The 25,133-nt window shown below is 36.8% G+C and overlaps 1 protein-coding gene across 1 annotated transcript; it reads right to left on the reverse strand.

Moving 5' to 3' along the window:
- Nucleotides 1-671: 671 nt before the first annotated feature.
- Nucleotides 672-13,841, reverse strand: LOC145492048 (beta-galactosidase-1-like protein 2). Its single transcript, XM_081471359.1, has 16 exons — nt 13,401-13,841; nt 12,340-12,408; nt 11,568-11,663; nt 10,617-10,725; nt 8,332-8,427; nt 7,263-7,350; nt 6,794-6,864; nt 6,047-6,197; nt 5,541-5,603; nt 5,116-5,211; nt 4,793-4,840; nt 3,909-3,961; nt 3,061-3,210; nt 2,047-2,245; nt 1,457-1,544; nt 672-1,047 (listed from the first exon to the last, which is right to left on the reverse strand). The coding sequence occupies exons 1-16, from the start codon at nt 13,712-13,714 to the stop codon at nt 783-785; spliced, it is 1,956 nt and encodes a 651-aa protein (XP_081327485.1). The 5' UTR covers nt 13,715-13,841; the 3' UTR covers nt 672-782.
- Nucleotides 13,842-25,133: the final 11,292 nt, after the last annotated feature.

A 25,133-nucleotide genomic window follows, 5' to 3' on the forward strand; every position in this document is an offset into this window, starting at 1 on the left:
TCGCAGTCGTTTTCAATTTAGCACGACCAGTCGGAGTTTATTAAATTTACGACGTCTTCCTCAATCTCACTGATTTACAAGAGATGAGTTGTTTTATTGGGTAGATCTTTGTTTCAGCCTCGGCGTTTTATTCTTTAAATATTGGTGATGTTGAAAATGACACTTCTGCACTCTTGTAATCGTGAAGTTCAAATATTACCAACTGAAAATCAAAAGAAAAAGTTATCAATTAACATAAAGGCTCAAATTTAGTGAATTATTAAAGAACTAAGAAGTGGTAAATAATCGACAAATTGAATTTAAAATCCCAGCGGGAAAGGGGGGGGGGGGGATGTACTCCCAGAAAAATCCAGTGGGTGTGTGCGGCCCGCTTCCCAAAAACCTGACCCTATTTAAGACCAAAATCTGTGATTTTCCCTACCCTATTTATAACCTGATCAAAAATTTGATACCCTATACAAGACCTTACCATTGGATCAACACCCTGTTTCAGACCTGCCGTATAATTAGCTACCTATTTCTGACAGATGTTGAAGGCATTGTGAAGGGCTTTTGTTTATGGTCCTATCGATAATGATGAAAAAGTAGCTTCTAAAAAGAACATACCCGATTTAAGACTAGAGTACCCTATTTGAGATACCCCATGCCCTATTTGAGACCAAAGTGATCAAAATCAAGACCCTATTTTTGACTTTGGGGCCGCACATATTTGTATAGCTCCTTACATTTGAAATACACTAAATGTCTTGTGTCAGGTGATACAAGTCTACCGGAAATTTCCTTCAAATATTTGTTACCATACTTGCCTCATTTTCTCCCTTCCGTAGCCATGGTGCTGGGAGATACAGTGTCCCTTGAGGGCCTTTTGTCCAGTACCTGCCTAGGTTATGTCCATTAATGAAACACACGCCTTTGGTCCAATTTTCCATGTTCAGAAACGTATCCCGAGGTACATCATTGACTTGAAAGGTTCCCCTGTACAAGTGTGGACCTTGTAGACTCTCACTCCCAGCTGACATATCAGACCATGTTCCTTTTTCTTTGATTCTGCAAAGCAGTCACCAAATATTGATTATGATTGTGTACTACTTACAGGTTTATCAGAGAGGAAATAAGAAGTAGGCCTGTTTTCTTCTATTCATTTTTAGAAGTTGCAATTTCTCAAGCACTGAAGCGCCCGTAAGCAAATAAAGTAATTACGTTTGGGTGTCGTGATAGTATATCTCTAGACTCCAGTCAGCTGAATGTGTCAGGAAAAACTAACAGACTTTCCTGTAGGATGGTTTGACTGAATGGACTGACGACATCCTGGCACGAAAACGTTCTCAGGAGTTAAACCTTCGATCTTCCATAACGATTGATTGAGCAATCTTGTCACACCAGACACATTCGAGTGTTGACGACCACTGCTCTGTTCCAGATGTTAGATATAATTGTTTTGCTATACAGTCGTTACCTTGACAGGATGTGTGGTTTGAATTCAAGCGGATAGATTCGCCATTTGTTGTAACTTTTATCATCAATTTTCACTTCACCACTGATTCCTGAAAGTTGATACAAATGAAAATGTACTGAGAAATTTACAAGGAATAAATTGTCTTTCTCCTATTATAACTTCTCAGTGACTCCAACAGACTACTTTTACTTGTAATCAGAGTTGATCTTTTGTACTTATTTAATCAATGTATCTAAAAGTATGTGGAAATAAGAGAAAGACCCGGTGCATCTAGCACACCTTAGTAGTATATTAAAGCCCTTGATCAGAATGGTGTAAGAGCCCTGGAGCTGACCTTTGGAATTTGCATCTTCCCTCCCCTCCCCCCACACTACTTCCTCCCAGCATGCTGTTCGGTTGCCCACACAGATTGCACAGCAAGATGACCCAGGTGGGAGTTAAAGACTTAAGGAAACCACGCTTTATGAGGACCATGGATCAGTATCATAAGTCGCATGCCTGTTAAAAGTTTCCTCCGACCCACTAGTCACAATACAAATTACTCAGACAAGCGATTTACAAATAAATACTAATTAACTTGCTGATGTTACCTTTTCGCAGTTTTTTCATGTCCCAGCCAATATTTGTTCGACCCATGTTTTCCACTAAGATCTCCAACTTGTGACTTTTCAACTCAAGTAAATCTTTAATTGTTGACTGAGTCAGATGCCTACTCACTGTTACACGAACAGAACTTCTGTCTTCCAAACTTGCATCATATGTATGAATCAACATAGAATCTATAATAACCTGTCAAGGAAAAATTCAGTTTTCAAACTCTAACCCTTAGTTTCAGTTCTGAATTAATTAACATCTTTTTCATTTATTTGGCAATCAAACACGTCATTGCCATATTTAGGTGCCACGCTTGGACTGTAACAATATAACAAATACTTAAGAAAGTGTTCTCGACATCACATTCCTCAAATTTCATCAGAAACACTCCACTGGACTTATTTTTTTTTAATTGTCTTATTTGCATTTGAAATTGCGATGAAGCACTTAATTTGCTCGTGTTCGATATATTATTTCTACATATATTCAACTCATATTTTGGTACACTATTCTTCTCCCTGGTGGAAACTCTTTCACAGAATATTTGAGGATCTTTCAATATCTTAAAGTCCTTAAAGATAACAATCTTTCAAGTATCCTTAAAAGGTTCTTAAGTCTTGCAAAGATCTTTGAGCAGAATCTTTGAAAATCCTTGAAGATTCTTCAGGATCTGGCATTTGAAGATCCTGCCATAATTTTCAAGTTGCTTAACAATATTCAGTCTTGATTTTGTGTGATTTGTTTGGAACAGATGTCAAGTTTAACATTAAATGTGAATGTGAATGCTTTTAAAAAGTCATCTGCAAGTCATCATTCTGACTTTCTCTTTGCTATACTTCAATGAATGTCATTCAGTTTTAATTTCAAATCAAGGTTTGACCGTGACACAACAAAAAATAATTTAAACCAAACTACCATGTGCTTAGGAATATTATTCCCATTTTTATGCAGGTCACTTGAGCACCCCAATTGACTAGAAAAGTGCTGCTAATAAAAGTAACAATGAATACCTGTGCCCTGTCAAACACTTGCTCCATCTCAATTTCTTCGGGAAACGTAGCTAATTCTGTCTGGTAAAGGATAAAGCCATAACCCTGTCCACCATTATTGTTAATTGGCAATTGTTCCATCGGCATGACATGATCACGCTCAACAGGAATCTAATATAATAAAGCAAAAGGAAAGTGGATCAAATAGAGAGATAGAGGGTACAGTCATAAATATAAATAAACAGGCTGCATATTAAAAAAACCCTGAGACTCACAATCATACAACTGAATAAATTCTAAATCCAGTTTCTGTGCCTGTGATATCACTGTAGTTTTAAAATGCATGGAATAACTTACCAAGGCTTCTTAGCAGTACAAAGTATGATATTGCTTGCAAAAACCACACAATGTGTTTGAAATTCATATTATACAAACAAGACATGTTTCGGATGAAACATCATCAGTTTTACAAGAATACCAAGATAAATGAGCCATAAATAGTTTAACAGTGTGTGACGAAAATAAGACTTATTAAGGATTAAGGCATGAAACAAAAAAGTGAAAATATAACACTAAAGTAACAGTCCAATTATTAGTATGAAAGGGATAAATTAAGATGTTTAACTTGTTAATATAATATGAATTTCAAACACATTGTGTGGTTTTTGAAAGCAATATCAAGGAAATAACAAATAAATACTAACAATAATTATGATCTCATTTCATCTTTTTCATTAGGGATTAAAAATTTTAATGGCTCAAATGCACTGTTACATTGCCTATCAGACAGTTATTATCATAACAACCCGGTAACTGGGGCCTTACAGTGGCAAATTATTGTTACAAGCCAATAATCATTTTCCACTTACATGATATTGAAGAAGTTCAGTTAATGACATTAGCTGCTGCATTTCAACTTTTCCTGTTGGGTGGCAATGTAAGAGGAAGAAAAACTTGCAGTACCACAGTTATATTTACAGTGCGGTATTTACGGGGAGGCTACTTTGTGTGATATGTTACAGTAAGCTAGTCATGATATTTTGTTTAATACTGTTCTGAACAAGTGCTTCATTTAATATTGAAAGAGAACTGGACCAGGAATTAACAGATGTTGCCCTGAATGAAATGATCAAACCAAAAATAAAACAAATCAAGCTACTCGTGAACACAATCAACAAGGCTGATCAAGTGCAAACTAGACTTAAATCATCTTTGTTAGTTGATAAAAGTGTGTTATGCCTCTACAGGTACAGACTTAGTGACATGTTTCTGCATAGCACTGAACAATCCCATGAACTAATGCGTGTAGGTCAGATGACTTGATGTGAGCCAGCCTAGCAAAGGTGTCCAGAGCTGTGCACCAATTATACAGCTGTTTTGACAAAGATTGTCCTATAAAAGAGTAAAAGCGTACGCGACAATGCTGATTAGTATTATGGGTAGTAATAGTTTGGTGTTACAGTTAAGGTTGACAGTGTTTTAGCAAGAGGGAAGGAGAAAACATGAATACAAGTGTTGAAAAACCGTCTTGAGCGTTAAACAAGGAGTCATAAACCACCATCACTAATAATCCCTTTTGATCTTTTGTCACATACACTTTTATGCCTTGATAAGACAACCTTTCTTGAAACAACTGTATTTATAAGCATTAACCTACACCACTGAAAGTGAGTAAAAGAATGCCGTCTGTACCATAAGGTCTCTGCAGTGGCACAGCAGTACATTTGACTTTCCCTCACAAGCTGCCACTTACCATAATCCTTTTTTGGAGAATTTGGAACATGTGGAAGATTTTGGGGCACTGGTGAAAAAGATGTGAATATAGTATTCATTGAATACCAATATATATTCTGTTATATTTATAGCATTAAACATTTTTACATTTTCATTACTTTTTTTTGAGGTCAGAGAATCCAATGATGACAATGCCAGTTTACAGCTTATAAATAAGTTTTCTAATTATATGCATACATGTTCACCGCATAATAAGAAATGTGTCTGTAACAGTAATTGAAGGAATCTGGTAATTAATTGATTTATTCTTTTAATTGTTAATTTATTCATTTAATTAGTTACTGGAGTTTTGTGAAGCAGATGGTTCAATCATCATGGCTTTAAGAGTGTGATATTTTGCTGTTGTGTCTCCAGCCTCTGACAAAGGTCCATCATAGTCTGTAAGTAAAAAAGGCACATTATTTAATACTAAATAATAATATCATAGATATTAATTATAACAAATAAATTATTCATATTAGATAATTATTAGTCTGCATAAATTTCTTACTGTATTAGTTGGAGATTAGTTGGAAATTAGTTGGCAATCTCTGTTCAGTTCTATTCTTTAATAATTCCAGCGCTAATGCTCAATAAATGCTAAAAAGCAAGAGATGCCTGTCAGTTTCTTTTAGACTGGCACTTTTAGCATGGTAAGGGAATGAGGAAATGTTTGTCAGATATGATATTAACAGCATGATTAGTTCTGTTTTTTTACTTCACTGTACCATATGACGTTGTTACTGGTACAAGTCCATTTGCGCCATTCATAAAGCCAAAGTTTGTTCCTCCTAAAAATAAAATGTTTGAGATATTGAGCATCAGTTATCAGTGATGACGATTTGCAATTTAAACATTTGGAAAGAAATGTGAGTATTAAAAGCATGTCAGAGGTTTATGGGGCTAAAATTTAGATTATAAAAAAGGTAACTTGAAGACAAAGCAGACAAATTTTATTGTACAATACTAGAATATTTAAACTTGAACAATTCACTCAAATTTCTTTTAAAAAAGAGTTAAAATTTTAAAATTAACTTACAGGGAATAAGTTCAATTCAAAAACACATATTTATGCAGTTTGTAACTGCACTGACCCAGATTTACGAGGTCAAAATGTTACATTTGTTTGAAATATTAATATTCATACTATATTACATGGAAATCACAGTTCTATTGTAGGGATATTCACTATTTACTTGGTTGCATATATTCATTTGTAACTGACATTCATTACCATGAAACATGTAGAGGTTAAAAGAGGCTCCAAACTTGAGAATTTCCTCCATGGTGTCAGCTACTGCTTTAACATCTTTGACACTATGTTGTCTACCCCATTGATCAAACCAGCCTAACCAGTATTCCATTACCATTACAGGTTTGTCAGGCTTCACAATTTAAACAAAGAAAGGAAATGATTAAACAGAGTTAACTTCATTTAGACAGTGTAAATCTACTAGCGTTCTATAACGAATGCTGTTCTCTGATTGGCTACGCTACTCACTATCTATCCTGAGATAGAGAGTAGCAAAGCAGTGTGCGCTTGTTAACAAAATGACAGTGTCTGTAAAGAGGATTTAGATAAGGTTTTGAACGACTAGTAGATTTGTACTAAAACAATTACATTATTCGCTCTTGATTGCTAGGTGTTATAGTTGACGAGGGCTGCGCCCTCGTCAACTATCACGCGATAGAAATCTTCAGCTCATGATCTAATTGTTTAGTAGCAGACTTTAGAGTATTCTGGAATCATGGAGATCATGAGGCAATTATTTGTGGGAGTAAATTTATATAAAAGGATAATGCTGCACAATGGACAAGTGTTCCATCCAGGGGGAGTAAAATACTTCTAGTTCCTTAATGCTACAGAAACATTGGCCTGATCCAGGCCTAACCTCCTTAATGGTAGCTGGAGAAGATTACTAGTAACTTACCATTTAATCAGTGAGAGATTTAACACTACATGAAACTATGCCTACTGTACCTGTGTTTCCTTTAACTCTGTCAGTCTTACTTTTGCATCTTTTTCAACTCCAAAGTTGATTGTTTTTAACACTGTAGTTTAAAAATATCAAAAATGTTAAACATGTTAATAAATAAGTTAATATTTTGTAGCACACCACACATTTTAATTTAATGTAAATTACATTTATTTAAAGTTGACAGTTACTTGTGATAATTAATACACTGTTTGTGGCCAGTCTTACACAGCTCGTCTTGTCCCGGGCAAGGGCCTCATCAGAGACCTTTCTGCTTAGCAAATTCGTTGGGCATTGTGCCCAAAGTCCCCTTCGCTAACAAAATGATGATAGTAATCTCGCCTTATAACGCATACAGATTCCCGACCACACAAATTCACGATGTAAAGTTGACAGTTACTTGTGATAATACATTGTTCATGGCTAGTCTTACGCAGCTTATTTAACAAATTTATAATATTAAATGTAACATACCATTTTGCAGTGAAGGAAGTTTTTTTTGCATTCCCCAATAATTATCTGATGTAAAAAGTAATTCTGTTATACCTCCATTGATCATTACCTACATGTATATAAACACAAAAATAAGTAACACAGAGTTCTACTAATGCTATAGAACATTACAACCAAATGGAACATTAGGCATAGTCACCCATGTTATTAACTAAAGATACAAAATGTGCCACAAAATGTATTTGGAATTTCTTATTTGCCATGTATCAGGTCATATAAATCCTCTGCAGCCACTTTAAATAATCATACTTATCTTACATGTAGTTCATGTGCAGTTAGTAAAATAATAAGGCACAAGAATGTTGTCTTAATATTGTTGTTGCTGCCCGGAGAGGGGTGACTTTACAAAGGTTTATATGGCAAGGCTCTGCCCTGAGGTCCAACCCGTTTCCCTTTTGTATACCAATTTAACAGAAAAGGTACCACTTTCGTATATGTACCTTTTGTTGAAAAACAAGTACCCCTTTCACATACCTATTTACATGTAAGAACATTGCATCTCTATTCTAAACCCCTGAAATGACTTAAATTATGTAGAGCTTAATAAATTATTACAGTCTGATACTACAGTATCATTCACTATTAAAAGCATCCGTTAGAAATATTTTAATTAAAATCTCTTTTAAGTACCTAAATAAGAGATTTCCCTACCCTTTCATATAGCTCAACTTGTAAAATCCTTACCCTTTAATATACCTGAAGCCTGAAAAAAGTACCCCTTTCGGTTGGAGGCTCCCCATATAGGCCATTATAGGGAGTATGCCCCTCCCCCAGGAGTTGCTATAATAATAATTATTATAGTTGCCCTAAGAACTCAAGGCCTTTTGAATTTGGGTAGCAGAGGTATTTGTAGGAGTCCTGTACTGTACAATATACATATACATTCTGGCTGGAAGTTTAATTTATTAGATTTAATAACTTGTATTAAGTAACATTACACTAACAACCAGATTGCTGGCCCATGCGAATATAATTTAATGATTTAACAATTTGTTATGAAATGCAAGGACTTAGATTTCCAGGTACTAACCATTTTGAGGTGCTTTAGATATGCGACATCTGCACCTGGATAGCTGCCATACTCATTCTCTATCTGAAATGCTATTATTGGACCACCCTTGGAATACTAGTGCAGGTAAACAAAATAAAAAAATGTCAACTTAGGGACCGTTCATTTTTTATCAGGTAGAGGGGGCTGGTGGGATTTGGGGGGGGGGCCATGCAAAAAAAATGGCTTTTGAGGGGGGGCCATCCCAAAAAAATAAGGGAAAAAGGGGGGGTCACATGAAATATTTTAGTAAAACTTTAAAATGGCATAATGTTTGAATATCAAAAAAATTGCTATAGAATAAACATAGAAGGCAGGATACAAATTTATCACAAACTTTCCTTCTGCTTTTAAAAAACGTTTGGCGACAAAAAGCATTTGTAGCTACTGAAAAGAAGTATTTAACACTGTTATTTTCGAATGCAACTTTCACTGGCACTCATCTTCATCTTCGCTGTCGTCAAGTTCTTCGTCGCCGCTTGTGCTGCCATGGGAGTCTCTTTCACCGATGCTGCAAGAAGCAGCAATGCTTTCCGTCAGAGTGTACTCTTCAGGGTACATGAAGGTGTAAACATAATCTCTGACTTCCTGCTCAAGGTTGGTGGTGATTCTGCTTCTTGCAGCATTGGTGAAATAATTCCCTTCCAAGAGCTATGCAATGTATGGCCCATCTCTTCTAAATAACGACGTGGCAACATCCTCAACTTTAATACACTCTTCCGGGATGGCCGTTCTAGGAGGGTACACAAGGCATTGTGGAAGATCATTTCCTAGCGGGTTTCCAACACAGATTCCATAAACTCGTTGGACATTGTTTTCAGTCCGCTTCCTCTTTCTTTGATTGGACTTTCTGCGGTTTTCTTTTTTCCTTCTCCTTTTGTTGATGTGCTGTTTGAGTGTGCCCTTGAATATGCTGTTATAATTGCTCTTATTTTCTAGTGCTTCAATGTCCTGCGTGACCTTCCTCAACTTAGCTTCTACACATTTGATCTGTTTTACATTAAAACTGTGGGCATTCATCAATTCAGATGAGGGAGATGCCAATGAGAGGCCAAATGCCACACGCTCAGGGCGAGCCATCACTAGGAGATCCGAAATTGACTTCTCTTTCTTTTGATTTGTTTTTCAAACAACAGCTCTCTGTAGTATAGGTATTGTAAATATTGTCTTCACAGTGAACACAAAACGTGAAGTAGGGGGATAATAGAGAAATATTAAAAAAGTTGAAATCTAAATATTGTTTGTTCAATTTTTTTTTTTTGGGGGGGGGGGTCATCCCAAAAAATGACCGCTATAAGGGGGGGCCACATGAAAAAATTGGTAAGCTGAGGGGGGGTCATGCGATTTTCAAATGGTCCTTCCCAAATCCCACCAGCCCCCCCTCCCTCATAAAAAATGAACGGTCCCTTAACAGGTTTGTACTTTGACAAGCTCCCCTTGTCTCTTAGCTAGTCTGAAACTTGAAAAACAATCTCACAGTTTCATCCAATTTAATCATGTTGGTCTGTTTTAAATCCAACATGACTTGTATCAATTGTTAGTATATAGAGGATATTTTTTACTTGAGTGGCAAGAACAATGTCTCACGAGAACAATATCTCATGAGTTGAGCTGCGCTCACTCGTGAGATATTGTTCTTGCTACAAGAACATAAAATTCATATCTTTGAGGCAACATGTAATGTTCTTTTTATTACACAGACATACAGATGACGGCGTTTTTGATGATTTTCTGAAGATTTCCAATTACTTTCTAAAGATTCTCCTAAACTTGTCCGAAGGTCACACCAACGTTGCCAAACATTTTCCGAAGATTTCCAAAGATTTCGAAAGATTGCCAAAGACTTTCGACGAAGACCCAAAGATGTTTCAATGTACCAATGAATTGAAAAAGAATTTTAGAGACAAACTTGATATCAGTGAAATCATCGATATCTTCACTAGTGAGGATATAGAAAGTATGCCACTCGAGTCCTGGATGTGGTTTCGTATGCATTTTACAAGCGGTGTATTTTCCAGTAAAATACTCATGTCTATATAATGAACATTCATATGCTTCTATTTTTGGGTTGGGGATGATTTGCTTTGATTGAGTGTCTCCTTCCAGCCTGAAGATAGTTTTCATTTTATAAAATCTACTTTTAATTTTTAATTTATTCAGACTACATTGTCTTCCCATCTTCTGTCTGCCAGGAATTTGAACAATGTATAGAGAAGGATAATAAGGGAGTCATTTAAAAATAAAAGGTCAAAAGATTTGTACATTACCTGTAAAGGAGTAACAATTGGTAAAAGTGCCTTTAAATACTGATCACCAGCCTGGACGAATGGAGGATACATTGATCTTGGTTTCATGTGAGGATCACTTAACAGCCAGCTTTGAACAGTAAGATAAGAAGTAAGTCAGATAACACAGGGATATAAGTGTACATGAATGTTGGACCTTCCTTGACTTCACCCCCAACCTCTCCCTCTCTCTCTCTCTCCCTCTCCCTTTGCACATTTAATTTGAACAGTAAAGATAACACAGAGATATAAGTGTACATCAATCTTGGACCAAGTTTGAGTGGGAAATAAAGAGGTCTTATGGTTAGTGTGTTGGACTCCAGACCGAATGGTCCAGATTCGAGTCCTGGTAGGGTCATTGTGCTATCTCCTTGGATAAGACACTTAATACAGTAGTTTGTCTCTCCACCCAGGTGTTTAAATGGGTGAATTTAATGCTCTGGATAATCCCTGTGATGGACTAACTAGCATCACATTCAGGGAGGAGTAGAAATAATCCTATTTGCTGAACCAGAGACAAGAGCAAGCCAGATGGGCCAATAAGGTTTGACTGCAGACTTTACCTTATCACAGAGTTTGAATGTGTCTGTTGTGCTTCATGTACAAGTCAAACAATGCAATGCATTCTTATATAGGGTACATAATGGGTAACAGGTAAACAGTAACAGGCAAACAGTTAAGGGTTTACAAAGGGTAATCTCTTAATAAATATTTGTACTGTGCTTCCATTGCCATTATTGAGAGATACCTGTATACAAGACAACTAGAGTGTTCTTCTGGCCTTGGCCAACCATGCCAGTGAGCCTAAATAGAAGTATGTACTTTAAAAACAATTAACCGGCTACTAACCTACTGTTCAGCTGTTACCTGTAAAAAGTACACGTAAATGTTACTCCACTACCACATAATTATCTATTCTAAATTTTTCCTTACCTTGGCAGTCCGCCAAAATCCCATTCAGAACAAATGTAGGGTCCAGGTCGTAAAATAACATACAGACCAAAATCTTGTGCTAACTCGATAAAAGCCCTTTAAAACAAAACACACAAGAGAACAGCAGATTTAGCTGATAATTTCCCAAATAATGTAAGCTTCTCTTGATGCTAATAGACTAAAAAAATTTGAAACAGTAGAAAAATGCAAACGAAATACTTCTTTCAAAAACCATAAACACTACAGGGGAGTCCAAAACATGACAGAAATGGAAGTTTATTAGCGCTGCACAAACCATATGCATATTACTGAGATGTGAACGAGACTGATAGAAGTAAATTTGTGGGTCACATGTAGCTTGAGTGAGCATAAAGATACTTCATGTACAGTTACTATATGACTGAGATAAAGATCTGTTTACAAGGTATATCGGAGATCTCCCTGTCAAAGATTAAGAAAGGTAAGAATCAGAGAAAACACTATGACCAAGTCACTCCAAAGCCGTACTTCATGCGTGCAATTAAGGTATCTAGGAAAAACTATTCATTTGGTAAAAGGACAAGAAATCTTACAGCACCAAAGGATAGCCAGAGAATAACAGAGAATTTAAATAGTGTATCTCAGACTCTACAGATTATGGCTATACCGACCAGATGGTCATTAGTCTATTATAAAATATCTGTACTTATTCTGCCACAAATAAGAAGACAATTTTGTGGTCCATTTTGAACTCTGGACTGCTATAAACTTTTAGTTCACTAATACCTCTTACTTTATGTCCAAGTTTCCATCAAACTTGAATTCACCCTTTACCTCCTCATGTAAGTTCCATGCTACATACCTGTATTGATGCAAGATTAGAAAGTCAGCCCTGTTGAAACTACAAAATAACAACCCATCTTATAACGCAAACTAGCTAGAGTGTAGCTGCTCAACTTCTGTCATAAGGAATCAGTTATTGCATTACCGTTACTGGCAACTTGATAATGTGTAGTTCCAGAAAATATCCATGCCTCCTCCAATTTCAGTAGCTTTTTAAGGATCCCCCGCCCCCTCTCGAAATTTCAATTAAACTTCACACATTAATTTCTTTGAATTTTTTGGTCTTACCAAACTCCTCCACCCCTAGGAAATTCCAATCCCCTCTATGGGAGAGTATATGGATATTTTTAGGAACAGCAGAATCCTGATTTCTCAAACACTCAATTTTTTGCGATGCTTGATTAGTCGAAGCAAATTTTTTTTCCCTCAGCAAAACTGTTGGGAGAAATTTCCACTTTATTTTGCAGACCTCCCCATTCCCTGTGTTTGAAAAATTGGAAATCCATTGCATCGACAAGTTTGAAATCAAATGCATATAAAGCTCAAGGAAATCTTCGCCTATATCACTGAATATAAACATATGTTTATAATTTAAGTTGCTGTCTCCCCTTGTCTCTTAGCCTGCTAGATGATTGCTGTCATATTAATGATGAGGGGTTTGAGATCAAAAGTTACTATAACCCCCGGGACTCAGCAAAGAGAGTATCCATACTCAACAAAGTTAACTTAAACTAACTAAAAACTAATTTGAGTTGACAACAATTAAGTTAAAAAGTTTTCAATGAGGTGCACTTTAGGTATTTAACAACGTCGTCACAGAATCTAGTATATTTTTGCTTTACAAGAAAATTAAAAGACGTAAATAAACAACTACTGTGTACAATCAACAGGTTATAAATTAATTTCACACAGTTAAATCTTGAACTAAACCCTACATACAGGTGAGGTGTTCAAAGTAATTAATACTTCACTTCAACAGATTCAATTTAAGTAAACGAAAATTTTACTCACGTTTCAACGGTATTTAATCCCATGGCTTTGAGTTTTAGCAATCTATCTTTCCAATACTCTGGAACAACTCTAAAGTAATGTATTGCCCCACTGAGGATTCGAAAGGGCTTTCCATCAAGGAAAAATTCCTTCTCTCCTAAAGTTAAACCACCTCTAGATATTCTCTCCTTGCTATTGTCTTTTAAGTTTGAAAAATCGCCACCGTTAGGTTTTCTTTCAAGGAGCACATAACCGATGAAACATACGATAGCGATTGTCAGCAGTAACAGTTGTTGTTTGCTGATCTGTGGTAAGCGAAAGGTGAAAATTCGCATCTTTGTCGACTCAGCTCACCAAACTTTACAGAAGTATTATTCTTCAGTTCGCCTGGTCCTAACAGCGTACTCCCTGCAGGCTGCTGGCACCCGGGTAAAATAAGAAGTCGATATTACTTCGGCGATTACTAAGATAGCTTTATGTAAAGAAATGTTTCTGGTTTGCCAACAGGTACTTTTTTGGGAACTGGGGACTAACAATGCCATCTGAAGCAGGGTAGGGGGGGGGGGGGGGGGTTAAACTGGCACAGTTATAAACGGGCCCATTTCTCGAAAGTCCCGGGAACTTTTTCGGGCCCGCAAAGCCATTTTTGGTTAATCTGTATCTAAAAATAGAGAGGTGTATACACCTGAAACTTCTTGTGTGAAGGAAACCTCTGTTGATATTACAAATATGTGAATAAAACAGCTTTGTAATCATAACGCTTGACATTTTGCCACGGCTTCCCGGGTGCGAAAACTTCCGGGGACCTTCGAGAAACAGGCCCCAGCTAGTCCGCAATACTCCCGTCCCCACACGGCTGCTCATACACCAGGCGTAGTCAATCGATAAACATCTATATCGGGAATCAATTGATTCAATCGATATCAATCACCGATAGCCTGCGAGTAGGCTCTCGTCATTGGTGGCACGAACAAGGCTCGCTCACTCGCTGACTGACTGATCTCTCGCAAGAGCCTGCTCGGAGGCTAAATCGCCGATTGCTATCGATTGATATCGGCAATCGATAACAATCGAACCCACAGAACAATCCGCTTATCGATTGCTATCGATTTGCAAAAAGCATACAAAATGATTTTTTTTTTTCAAGTCTGGTTTTGAAGCTAACGAACTGGTTACAACGTTTACAAGCTGGTCTTCAAGTTAAGGGGTCAGTTTCTCCTATTTATTATTATTATTATTATTATTATTATTATTATTATTATTACTATTATTATTATTATTATTATTATTATTATTATTATTATTATTATTATTATTATTATTATTATCGTCCTCACGTAATGTTTGCTTAGAGTCCTTAGGGCCGAGACCAAACCATGGTCCTGGGGCACTAGGGGATAGCCAGTTTTTAGCTTGATAGCACCCTCCTCAAAATGTGTGCTGTACCTAGCAAGGTTATCTTTTGTAGTTCACTGATGCTTAATTGGCCGGGAATTCTTCCAAGATAAGTTTCTAGTCCCTTTTTGATAGCTCCAAGTGCTCCAATGATAACTGGTATCGTTTCCGTTCTCATGCCCCACATTCGGCTTGTTTCGATTTCCAAGTCCTTATATTTGGATAGTTTTTCACTGACTTTCACGGATGTGTTTCTGTCTGATGGTACTGCCATGTCAATAAATTTACAGGTTTTCGTTTTGTGGTCTTTAATCACTATATCGGGTCTGTTGGCTGTTATTTTCCTGTCTGTGTGTATTGGCATGTCCCATAATATCGTGACATCCTCGTTTTCTGTAACTGTTTGCGGCTCATGGTCATACCACTTTTCTGATGTCTTTATATTATAGTTGTGACAGACTTTCCAATGTATATACGCGGCTGCTTTATCGTGTCTGTGGGTATATTCTGTTTTCGCAAGTTCAGGACACCCAGACACGATATGGTCAATTGTTTCGTCGTATTTGTTACACATCCTGCATAGGGGGCTAGTACCATCTTTGATAATGCTGGCGTGGTATGATCTGGTAGCTAGGCTTTGGTCTTGGGCTGCGATCATGAATCCTTCCGTTTCTGCCTTCAGTCCACTGCTTTTGAGCCACTGGTTGGTTTTGTGGTGGTCAACATCTGCCTCCTTTATTCTCTTTGGGTATCTTCCATGTAGGGCTTTGTTCTCCCACTGCTTTGTTAATTTTTCTTGGGTCTTATTTCGTGCCATTTGTTTGGTTCTCTTTGCATATTTGGTGGTTGTTTCTTCTGCTTGTTTATCTGGTATTGTTAGGTCTAGTTCTTGTTTGAATTGTTCTGCTTGCCTTTGTATAGAGTACAATTTCTTTCTGCCATCATGTTCTTGCACTAGTTCGATTAGGGCATCATCAGTGTTCTTTAGGTATGTATCGAGCCCTATCGTGGTTGTTTTGTAGGAGGCTTCTAATTGGATAAGACCCCTACCACCAGCATTTCTTGGGAGGTAGAGTCTGTCTACATCTGCTTTTGTGTGATGCATTTTTGATAGGGTGAGTAGTTTTCTTGTTTTTGTGTCTAACCTCTTGATTTCACTCATCTTCCAGTCGATTATGTTAAAACTGTAGGTCACCACTGGGATAGCTAAGGTGTTGATTGCCTCAAATCTATTGGCAGCATTGAGCTCCGTTTTTAGGACCATCCTCACTCTGCGGTAGTATTCCTTCCTCACTCTTTCTTTCATCTTGGCATGCTGTATACCATCACTATTATTATTATTATTATTATTATTATTATTATTATTATTATTATTATTATTATTATTATTATTATATTTCTTTCATCCAAAGGGAACACGGTAGATTTTGAAAAAAAAAAATGTCCATGTATGCAATTCATGCCCACAACCACTTCTGAAGAAAAATTCACGCACATTTAGTTAGCCAGAAAAAAGCATGTTACACTGAGAGAAAATTCCATGCACGCACATGTCCCGAGAGAATAACAAATTCCTGCTGCATGACAGGGTTCAAAAAAAAAAATCATAGCTATATCAAATTACCCACCCCAGCCGCCTCAAAAGTCAAATGGTCGACTCCTAAAACGTAGAAACATGTTTTTTTCGTAGATTTATTACAAGTCAGGAAGCTATGGTAACCAAGAATTTGTTCACGCAATCTATTCTTCCAATTGCCAATTATTCAATGCACAACAATGGTGAAAAATTCGGTGTGAGCGAAGAATATTTCTCACAGTTGATGTGAATTTTAATTGCCTATATAACGAAGTCTCAAGGGACACACCCATCACTCTGGTGTCGGTCATGTTGCATGTGTGCTAACAAAGCGAACCTGTATCTTCCATTGATTTAGTCCCTTCAGGTAAATCCACAGTTTCTATGTATCTTTCTTCTCTTGCTTATTCGTGTACTGATTTGCTGCAGTTTTTCGTGTCGTTCAGCTGTCGCTTTAATTTTTGCACGTTTAGCGTTTCGGCTCGGTGTTCATCAGTGACGCCCAAGAGACGCCATAATGAAAGCGCCGTGCAATAAGTAAGTTGATGAAATACCGATTTATAAACAATTAACAAGCTTTTTCGTTCGTAAGCAATTCATAAAGATTCAGTCTAGTTAAAATGTTTCTTACCAATATTTAATATTGAGCCTGTTTCAACCGCAAGTTATGCCTTTTCACTCGTAATCGCAGCTTCCGACTATGTTGTCTGAGCTGTGCTCAACGTTTTGATTTGATTACCGCGTGCTCGGCAGTACTCGGAAGATAGGAGGAGACGCAGAACATTTGATTGACGGTAGCGAACTTTGAATTTTAGAGTCCGCATGTTATTGAAAGGCGCAGTAAGGGTACATTCATCTTCCACAGTTTTGATCTATTAAAGTCGAAAGACAAAATCCCTCCATTTTCACTTTAGCTATTGCTTTAGAAACAGGAGAAGGACACTGCAACTCTTTTCTATTGTTTTCTGAAGATGCTACATCATGACTGACAATTCGGCTGAGTTTCATGATAAAAATAATTTGATGGTTTATTGATGTCTCCTCTTTTTTGTCAGGTTAGACATCCTTCCAAAAGGAAGTACCGCCATCATCTTGGATTGCAGTGTGTGGCTCTTGGAATCTGGCCCATAAGTTGACTATTGGAAACGTCTCTTTTCAGATAAGTACTTCAAAGATTTCTTATTTCTCTCACAGTTACATTTACAATTCCACGATTTCAGGCAGCTAGTGATCAAAATGTTATCGGTCTTCTTGCAATATCCAAATATTAGGTCTTCTTGCATAGCACGGTGAAAAAAGGGAATGGTTAAGAAGCCCGGCAAACTTCAGTTGCAAAGGAACGAACAAAGATGCCAAGACTCGTGTTGAAAGTTGCACGACTGTATTCAATTTTTAGTTTTGGGCTCACGCACTAATCCTGAATAAGGTCCTCTGCATGATACCTAACTTATTACTCGCTAACCTCTCCAAAATTATAAAAGGTTACTAAATTATCAATATTGTTCTTGTTGTTACTCACAAGATAACAAGTTCAACGAAATTGCAGTCTTTCAAAGAGCTGATAGTGTTCAGTATTGGAGCCAATCACCAGTAAGCTAGTGTGGTTGACGTTGTTATTCCATCCTAGCAGGCCTCTTCGTGAAGGGACAACTTCAATTTCAGACAGGTTAATCAGAGTGTTTGCAAATTTGTTAATTTGTCGCCGATTTTGGTGCACGATTACTTACGGCTGAACTTTTTGTAAATGCCTGGCTTGCTCAAGCTCAGTTCAGTGGTACTTTGAAAGTGGATCAGGACCAAACCTTTTGGTAAAAATTTGACAAAACGAAGAGAGGCAGCTTAATTTATTGATGTTTCTTATTTTAAGGTTAAACAGAGACATGTTGACAAGAATGCTTACATTTGAGCGGCGTCTTTGGATTGCACTGTGTTGCTCGTGCATGGACTCAAGCACAAGCTGACACTGGAAATATCTCACTTCAGATAAGTCCCCCTCAGTTGATATAATATGGAGTTTGGGTATGAAGTCAAAGCCAAACTGGCAGATATTGTTCAATTATTATCAAAAATATATAAAATTACATTACTGTGCTGTTTCTATCACGTATTGACACAGTATTGAAACCAGAGCTAAAATTGTTCGTAAAAGCTTGCTTTGAGAGATCGATAAATAGTTTGACTAAGCTTGATGAGGTCTCCTCTTTTAATCCTGCAATTTGAACACAGGTATTTTGAAAGAAAATTCATCTATTGTGGATTGCAGTGTGCAGCTCTTGGACCCTGGCGATTGGCCACTTTTGGAAGCACTTCATTTCAGATAAGTCTATCACGTTTTCTTTCCTTTTTTGTCGTTTACACCAACAGGTTTCAGTCCAAGTGATCAAATTATTAAATCTCCTTACCATATACACTGTCAATTAGCGAAATTTAGTGACTTGAAATTAATGGATTAAATTTTTTCATTAATGAAGAAAAATGTTAACAGTAACGATTGAGAATTAATATTTCTAGCAGCAAACATTAGGTAAATTAATTATTGTTTCATAGTGAGTGTCTATGTAGAAGAGGGTCGGGGGCGGAATCGCTAGAATCTCAGTACAGTTATCAGTCAAATTTGCGTCGACTTTTTATCTATCATAAATGTTACAGCCAATCTCTCAGCTTTCAGTGAATTTTCTAGATCTCAAATCTCAATTATCACTTTCACAAACGCGTCATTTTGGTGTGAAAGTGATTTCAAGCAATCTTCGGATATCAGTGAAATTTTGTATTAAATCCCATCCTTTCCATCGTAAACCAGATACAGACTTGATCGTAAAACTCGGCAAAATGAGATATTTTTGCAAAAGGAATTTCACATACAAGAAAAATAGACATGCAAACGATTCAGTTGAGATACTAACTTGTGACAAGACGTCGATGTTAGCAAAGACAAACAAACCATTACAAACCCAATTTGCATAAAAGAACTGTGAAAACAGTTTTCTAATAATCATTCATTGCAGTTTACTAAACTATTGACAAATAGTATAGAAGTGCCGGTAAAAAATATGGATCGATAACACACAGCCCTAAATAACAGAAGCGGTAAAAAAAACTTCTACAGCTAGCGTGAATGGATATTCTGAGTAAAATGAGTGCTTGTGGCTGATAATTTTGCAGTATTGATCGACTTTTAACGAAATTTAGAGAGATTTCACTGACATGATAATATAAACTGTATCTATAACAGTTTGGTTTTCCGCTGACTTAGAATCAAATTGGGACGAAAATTTATGTTCTTTTCACAAGTTAGATGTAACATATTGTTAAAAAACAATATTCAGAAGAATACAGATCGAAAACCATCAATTAGGGGATATTTACCGTTAAATTTCCTGATCTGGCATTTTGCAAATTTTAACGATCTAATAGTTTGAGGTCAAATAATATTGATAGTTGATACTGACAGATGATCTATCGCGGCTAGTTTTTATTCTGTTTTATGGGCACCTGTTATAAACGCAGTTCAACCGAACTGAAATTCTTTTCACTATCATTTTAATCAGTCAGACTTTTACTTAACAACTGATTTGGATCCATCACGATTAGATTTTATCGCAGACTTTCTATGATCTTTTAATTCTGGATTTTTGACGTATATTGATAAAAAAAAATGCAACCAAAAATTTGTAGCAACATGGTAATGATGTCTAAACGGATATTTAAGAAGCAGGTATTCAAAATTCTCCAACCAGCATCTTCAGTGCGTCGATAAATTTTAGTTGGACATAAGAGACCTTCAGAAGGATGGTACATTTCCCTCGTGGGAAGATGTTGACATCTTTTGGAATCAGGTCGTTTTCTGTCGCTGCTTCCACATAGTGGAATGCCTTGCCCTTCTCTTTAAGGAAATCAAACACAGTTCAACAGTTTAAATCCTTACTCAAAACGTACCTTTTTAAACTAGTTTTAAAACTTTGCTATAATTTTCGGAATTAATGATGTAATGCGCCTTTGATCATTGCATGCTAAAAGGCGCAATATAAGTTGTTAATTATTATTAATTATCACATTTTCCCCTAGTTTTTCCTTCATAAAGAATACTTCATTGCAACAAAGCAACCATAAGAACAAAACACAACAATCTCTAGAATTCTGCGAACTTTAGGAAGTGACACTGCAGAATTGTATTCTCTTAAATTGACTTAATATTTGTTAATGAAATAACAACTCTATTATTTCATTGATTCTTGCTCTTTATTTGCCAGGGTGAAACACTGAGGTATCTGATCGAAAGATACATCAGCCATTTTGATTTGATTGCAGCGTGTAACTTTTGGATTCTGCTGTAATCTGACACTCGAAACATCTCATTAATTTGAGATAAGTTAATCGTTTTCTCATTTTACCTGAATCTGTTGCTGAAAAAATTTTCAAGTATCCTGTTCAGAAATTTGTTAACAATGAAGAACCGTGAAAGATGAGATGTCTAGCATTACGGGAGTCTGGGACAGAGAAACATCTGAATCCCCGACTTATTTGAACACAGGACCTCCAGGTCGGGGAATCAGGAATTTTTCTGATGTATTATCAAATTTTCAAAAGTAACTAGATTGAAAAAAGATTTTCGCAATTTCAGGCGCAAAACATCTCTGACATGTTTCGTTCGTAAAAATTAAAAAATTTTGCCTTGCCGAACTGATAAAATATGTGATGATCTCAGGATATTTTGTATTTTTCTTGATACCAAGACAGTGGAAAACACATTGACTCCAGATTTTCTTCTGAGACGCGCTGACCATAAGATATGAAAGTACTGAAGCACAATGTATTTGCATGATCAAAGCTCAACTTGAAGGTGAGATTACTACTGATATTGCTGCTGTGCTGTACAGGTATTGTGACGAGGACCTCCAAGAAACCAAGAATCAATCACGTGTCAGACAAAAACATATATGGCAGTTTTGGTTGTAATTCATAACAACATCTTGTATATTTGCATTAAGAAGTTATTTCAAATCACTTCTGATGAAAGTTGTGTTCTAATCCACATTTTAAAGATTGTTTCCTTTGGACCTCTTGGTCTCTAAAAGCAAGGATGTTTAGCGTTGTATCCAAACAAGTTCTTTCCTTCAAACTGAAATGTGGTAAGTTTTTGGTAGTTTAATAAAGGATCTTTTAGTAATCAATGAAAACACTCGCAAGTTTTAAGACCGTGAAGTACCAGCTCAAGGTAGAGCAACCTAACAAGCTATAGCTGATACTGTTCCAAGAAGAAACGCAAGGCTAAATAAACAGTTTGAGAACTATATTACCAATTCCAATATTTAGACGGGCTAAAGAAGACCAAACGCGCGGGAATGTTTAGTAACCTGATTGAAGCTTTTTCTTTTTTATTTTTTCTGTTCTGCTTTTTTCGTTTACTGCAATCAATACCGGTTTGGGGCATAAATTACTGGCATCATACCTGAAGTCTGGAACAGGAAAAACGTGAAAAAACTATAATACGAAATTTCGCTTTGTTAATATTAGATACTACCCATGCACTCAAGTATTAACACAGCCGAGTAGGGTTTAAATTTCATATCACAGGACTTCTTTGAAGAGGGACTTGGCGCTACGAACCCAGCCCATGGCTGCGAGGGCGTCCAGCTTAAACATGGTAAAAGAACATGCTCGTTATCTTTGTTTGGATTTGTGCTTATAGGTCCATAAAAATATAAACAGAAACTTTAAAAGTAAACTCCTGTCACTTGTTCAGATCAGCTAGGGCAGAGCGTGTTTATGATGGTTAATAAAGAAACAAGATCGTGCTAACATTCCAGTTAGATGAAGCAAGGGTCGATTTATTAAAGGTTGTCTTTTTCTTGGTCTAAAAGTAGTTAAGAACAAAACGGGTGAGAAAATCAATGCAGTCCACCTGATGATTTCAGAGTTCTTACTAATGGCCTTTTGAAAATATCTTTGATTTTGATCACTCTTGGGTATAATGTAAAGACTAATAAGGAAAGTTATTATACTTTACAATGATACAGTTACGTGCTTATTATTATTGGAATTCTACTGGTATATATACTAATGCAAATGCTGCATTATGATTAGCTGAGGTACTATCGTACACCATCGCCTTTGCTGCTTTTCTCTCCTTGTCAGGAAAATCTGAAGCCAAAAGATAGCTGCAGCTTGTTAATATATAATCACTTAAGCGAATACCATAAAGTTCTATTTGAAGACAAAATATAAAAATCAATGACAGCAGCATCGCATTTGCACAGCTCACCGTATATATGTTGATTCTAGTTGACACATTCTAATTTACTGTTAATATTTGGTTTTATCAACAGGTAGACTGAAGAATAGTAAAGAAACTAAATAGTAGCACGGCGCAACTGCAAGAACAGGCTACAAGACAAGTGTAGAAACACTTTAAAATATATGCTTCGAACTTAAGAATAAACTTTAAGAAAAAATAACTCATTTTGATGTAGATCGTTCGAGCCTCGTACATGCATGTAGTGAAATGACCATGAGATAGCTAATTAACGAATAAAGTTGTGAATATCATATGTATATGATATCAAAATCACTGCAGAGGAGAAAAAAGAGAAAGGATCGGACGAGATTTTTGAATTAACGAAAGAAAACTTTACTGATGTAAAGAAGGTGCAAAGAGCAAATTAAAGACTAAACTCCAATAAGCTCTTAAACCTTCCTATAATAAAAGATAACTAAGAAACGAACTAAAGAAAAACAAATATGCCGCAGAACCCGAAAGGTGAATGCGGTTTAACATGTGTCGTTGTCCTTTACTTGACATTTAAATTTAGTTTACTCCTTCGACCATTCCTCATGCCTAAAGCGGAGGGCAATGCCAAGATAAAATCGCCAGAGGGAGTTAAACACCCCTCCACGACCCTTTGTACACAGTGTTTAACTCCCGTTGAAAATCCTCCATATTCCTACGGGCGAAGATTGTTCGGAAACTTTTGATTCCTGTCCCCCAACCCTTAGCTCCCCTAAATGAAAAAACAGTGGGGAGGGTTAAATCTCTTCCATAATCTTTTGCCTTCTTGGGGAGAGAATTTGAAGACTAAGTTTAACTCTCATCCACAATCTTTCTCGAGTCCTTCTACGCTCAAAAAGGGTTGTAACACGAATGAAAACTCCCAAATTAATTTTACTCAAAGAGGGTTAAGGTTTAAGAACTTGCGTTAAGACTAGACTAACTCTAGAAATAAATGTATAGTCTAGTCCTACCGCCAGCTCTTAACCCTCAACCTAGTGAGAGAAAATTATGGAAGGAAGTTTTAGTAATACAAACCTTTTTGAACGTAAAAGGCCGAATGGAAGATTATGAATGAGATTAAAACTTCGTCTCCAAATCTTCTCCCTAAGAAAATAGAGGTTTATAAATTAGAATTAATCCTCCAGAGAGTCCGCGGTGGAGGACAAGACTTAGGGCTCCTCGAACAATCTTTGCATAATTAAATCTTCCTGGCATTATGCTCTGCTTTAAGTGGAAAAAAATTGGAGATAGGAGTTAACTAAATTAAAATGTGCAAGAAACAAAGGATGAAAGTTTAATAAACAAGTAGTCTTTCAAACCATGCTCAATTTCTCATCATTATTTTTTGTTTCTAGTTGTTAATTTATTGAATATATGAATAAATTATCTAAGGGAGGGTGGAAGAGTAATCTTCCTCCCTACTACCTCCTTCCTACGGAGAGGAGGAGGGAGGGTGGAAGAGTAATCTTCCTCCCTACTACCTCCTTCCTACGGAGAGGAGGAGGGAGGGTGGAAGAGTAATCTTCCTCCCTACTACCTCCTTCCTACGGAGAGGAGGAGGGAGGGTGGAAGAGTAATCTTCCTCCCTACTACCTCCTTCCTACGGAGAGGAGGAGGGAGGGTGGAAGAGTAATCTTCCTCCCTACTACCTCCTTCCTACGGAGAGGAGGAGGGAGGGTGGAAGAGTAATCTTCCTCCCTACTACCTCCTTCCTACGGAGAGGAGGAGGGAGGGTGGAAGAGTAATCTTCCTCCCTACTACCTCCTTCCTACGGAGAGGAGGAGGGAGGGTGGAAGAGTAATCTTCCTCCCTACTACCTCCTTCCTACGGAGAGGAGGAGGGAGGGTGGAAGAGTAATCTTCCTCCCTACTACCTCCTTCCTACGGAGAGGAGGAGGGAGGGTGGAAGAGTAATCTTCCTCCCTACCACCTCCTTCCTCGCATTTGTATATTGTTATCTAGTTTTTTAAAGGTTTTTTCGCGTTCCCTTCGAAATTTTGGTGTTTTATATACAAATGCAAAAAAGGAGGTATAAGATATATCTTACTTCCTGTACCTACTTGATCTAATGTTATATCAATGGACCAGGACACAGGTTTTGGCTGCACAGAGTCTTGTTGTGCAGTTTGTTTTTTATCTCCTTGTTAAGTAGTTTAGCTATTGAATATTGTAGAAGGTTTTAAGAGCTCCTTGTAATAACTTCTTTAATTAGCTCTGACTCCTTCTTTACAGTAGAAAGGTTTTGCAAAATTTTACTGTGTATTTTATTTGGAGATATAGCTTATGAGAAAACCTTATCGTGTAAAAACAAGCTGGAGATTGTCTACTTGGTATGATTGCTTGAAGTTTAATAATATGGGTAAAAAGTGTCACTTAATTTATACCAAGGACTTCTTTTAAATCAGGTCGAATTTTAATAGTTTGAAGTACTGTAGCCCATTTCCTTGCCTGATCCCTCTAATCTCTGCATGCCTGTTGACAAGATAAATCATTGATTATTTAAAAGGCAAGAAACT

Source organism: Orbicella franksi, chromosome 7 (assembly GCF_964199315.1).
Source record: "Orbicella franksi chromosome 7, jaOrbFran1.1, whole genome shotgun sequence".
Classification (NCBI taxonomy): Eukaryota; Metazoa; Cnidaria; class Anthozoa; order Scleractinia; family Merulinidae; genus Orbicella; species Orbicella franksi.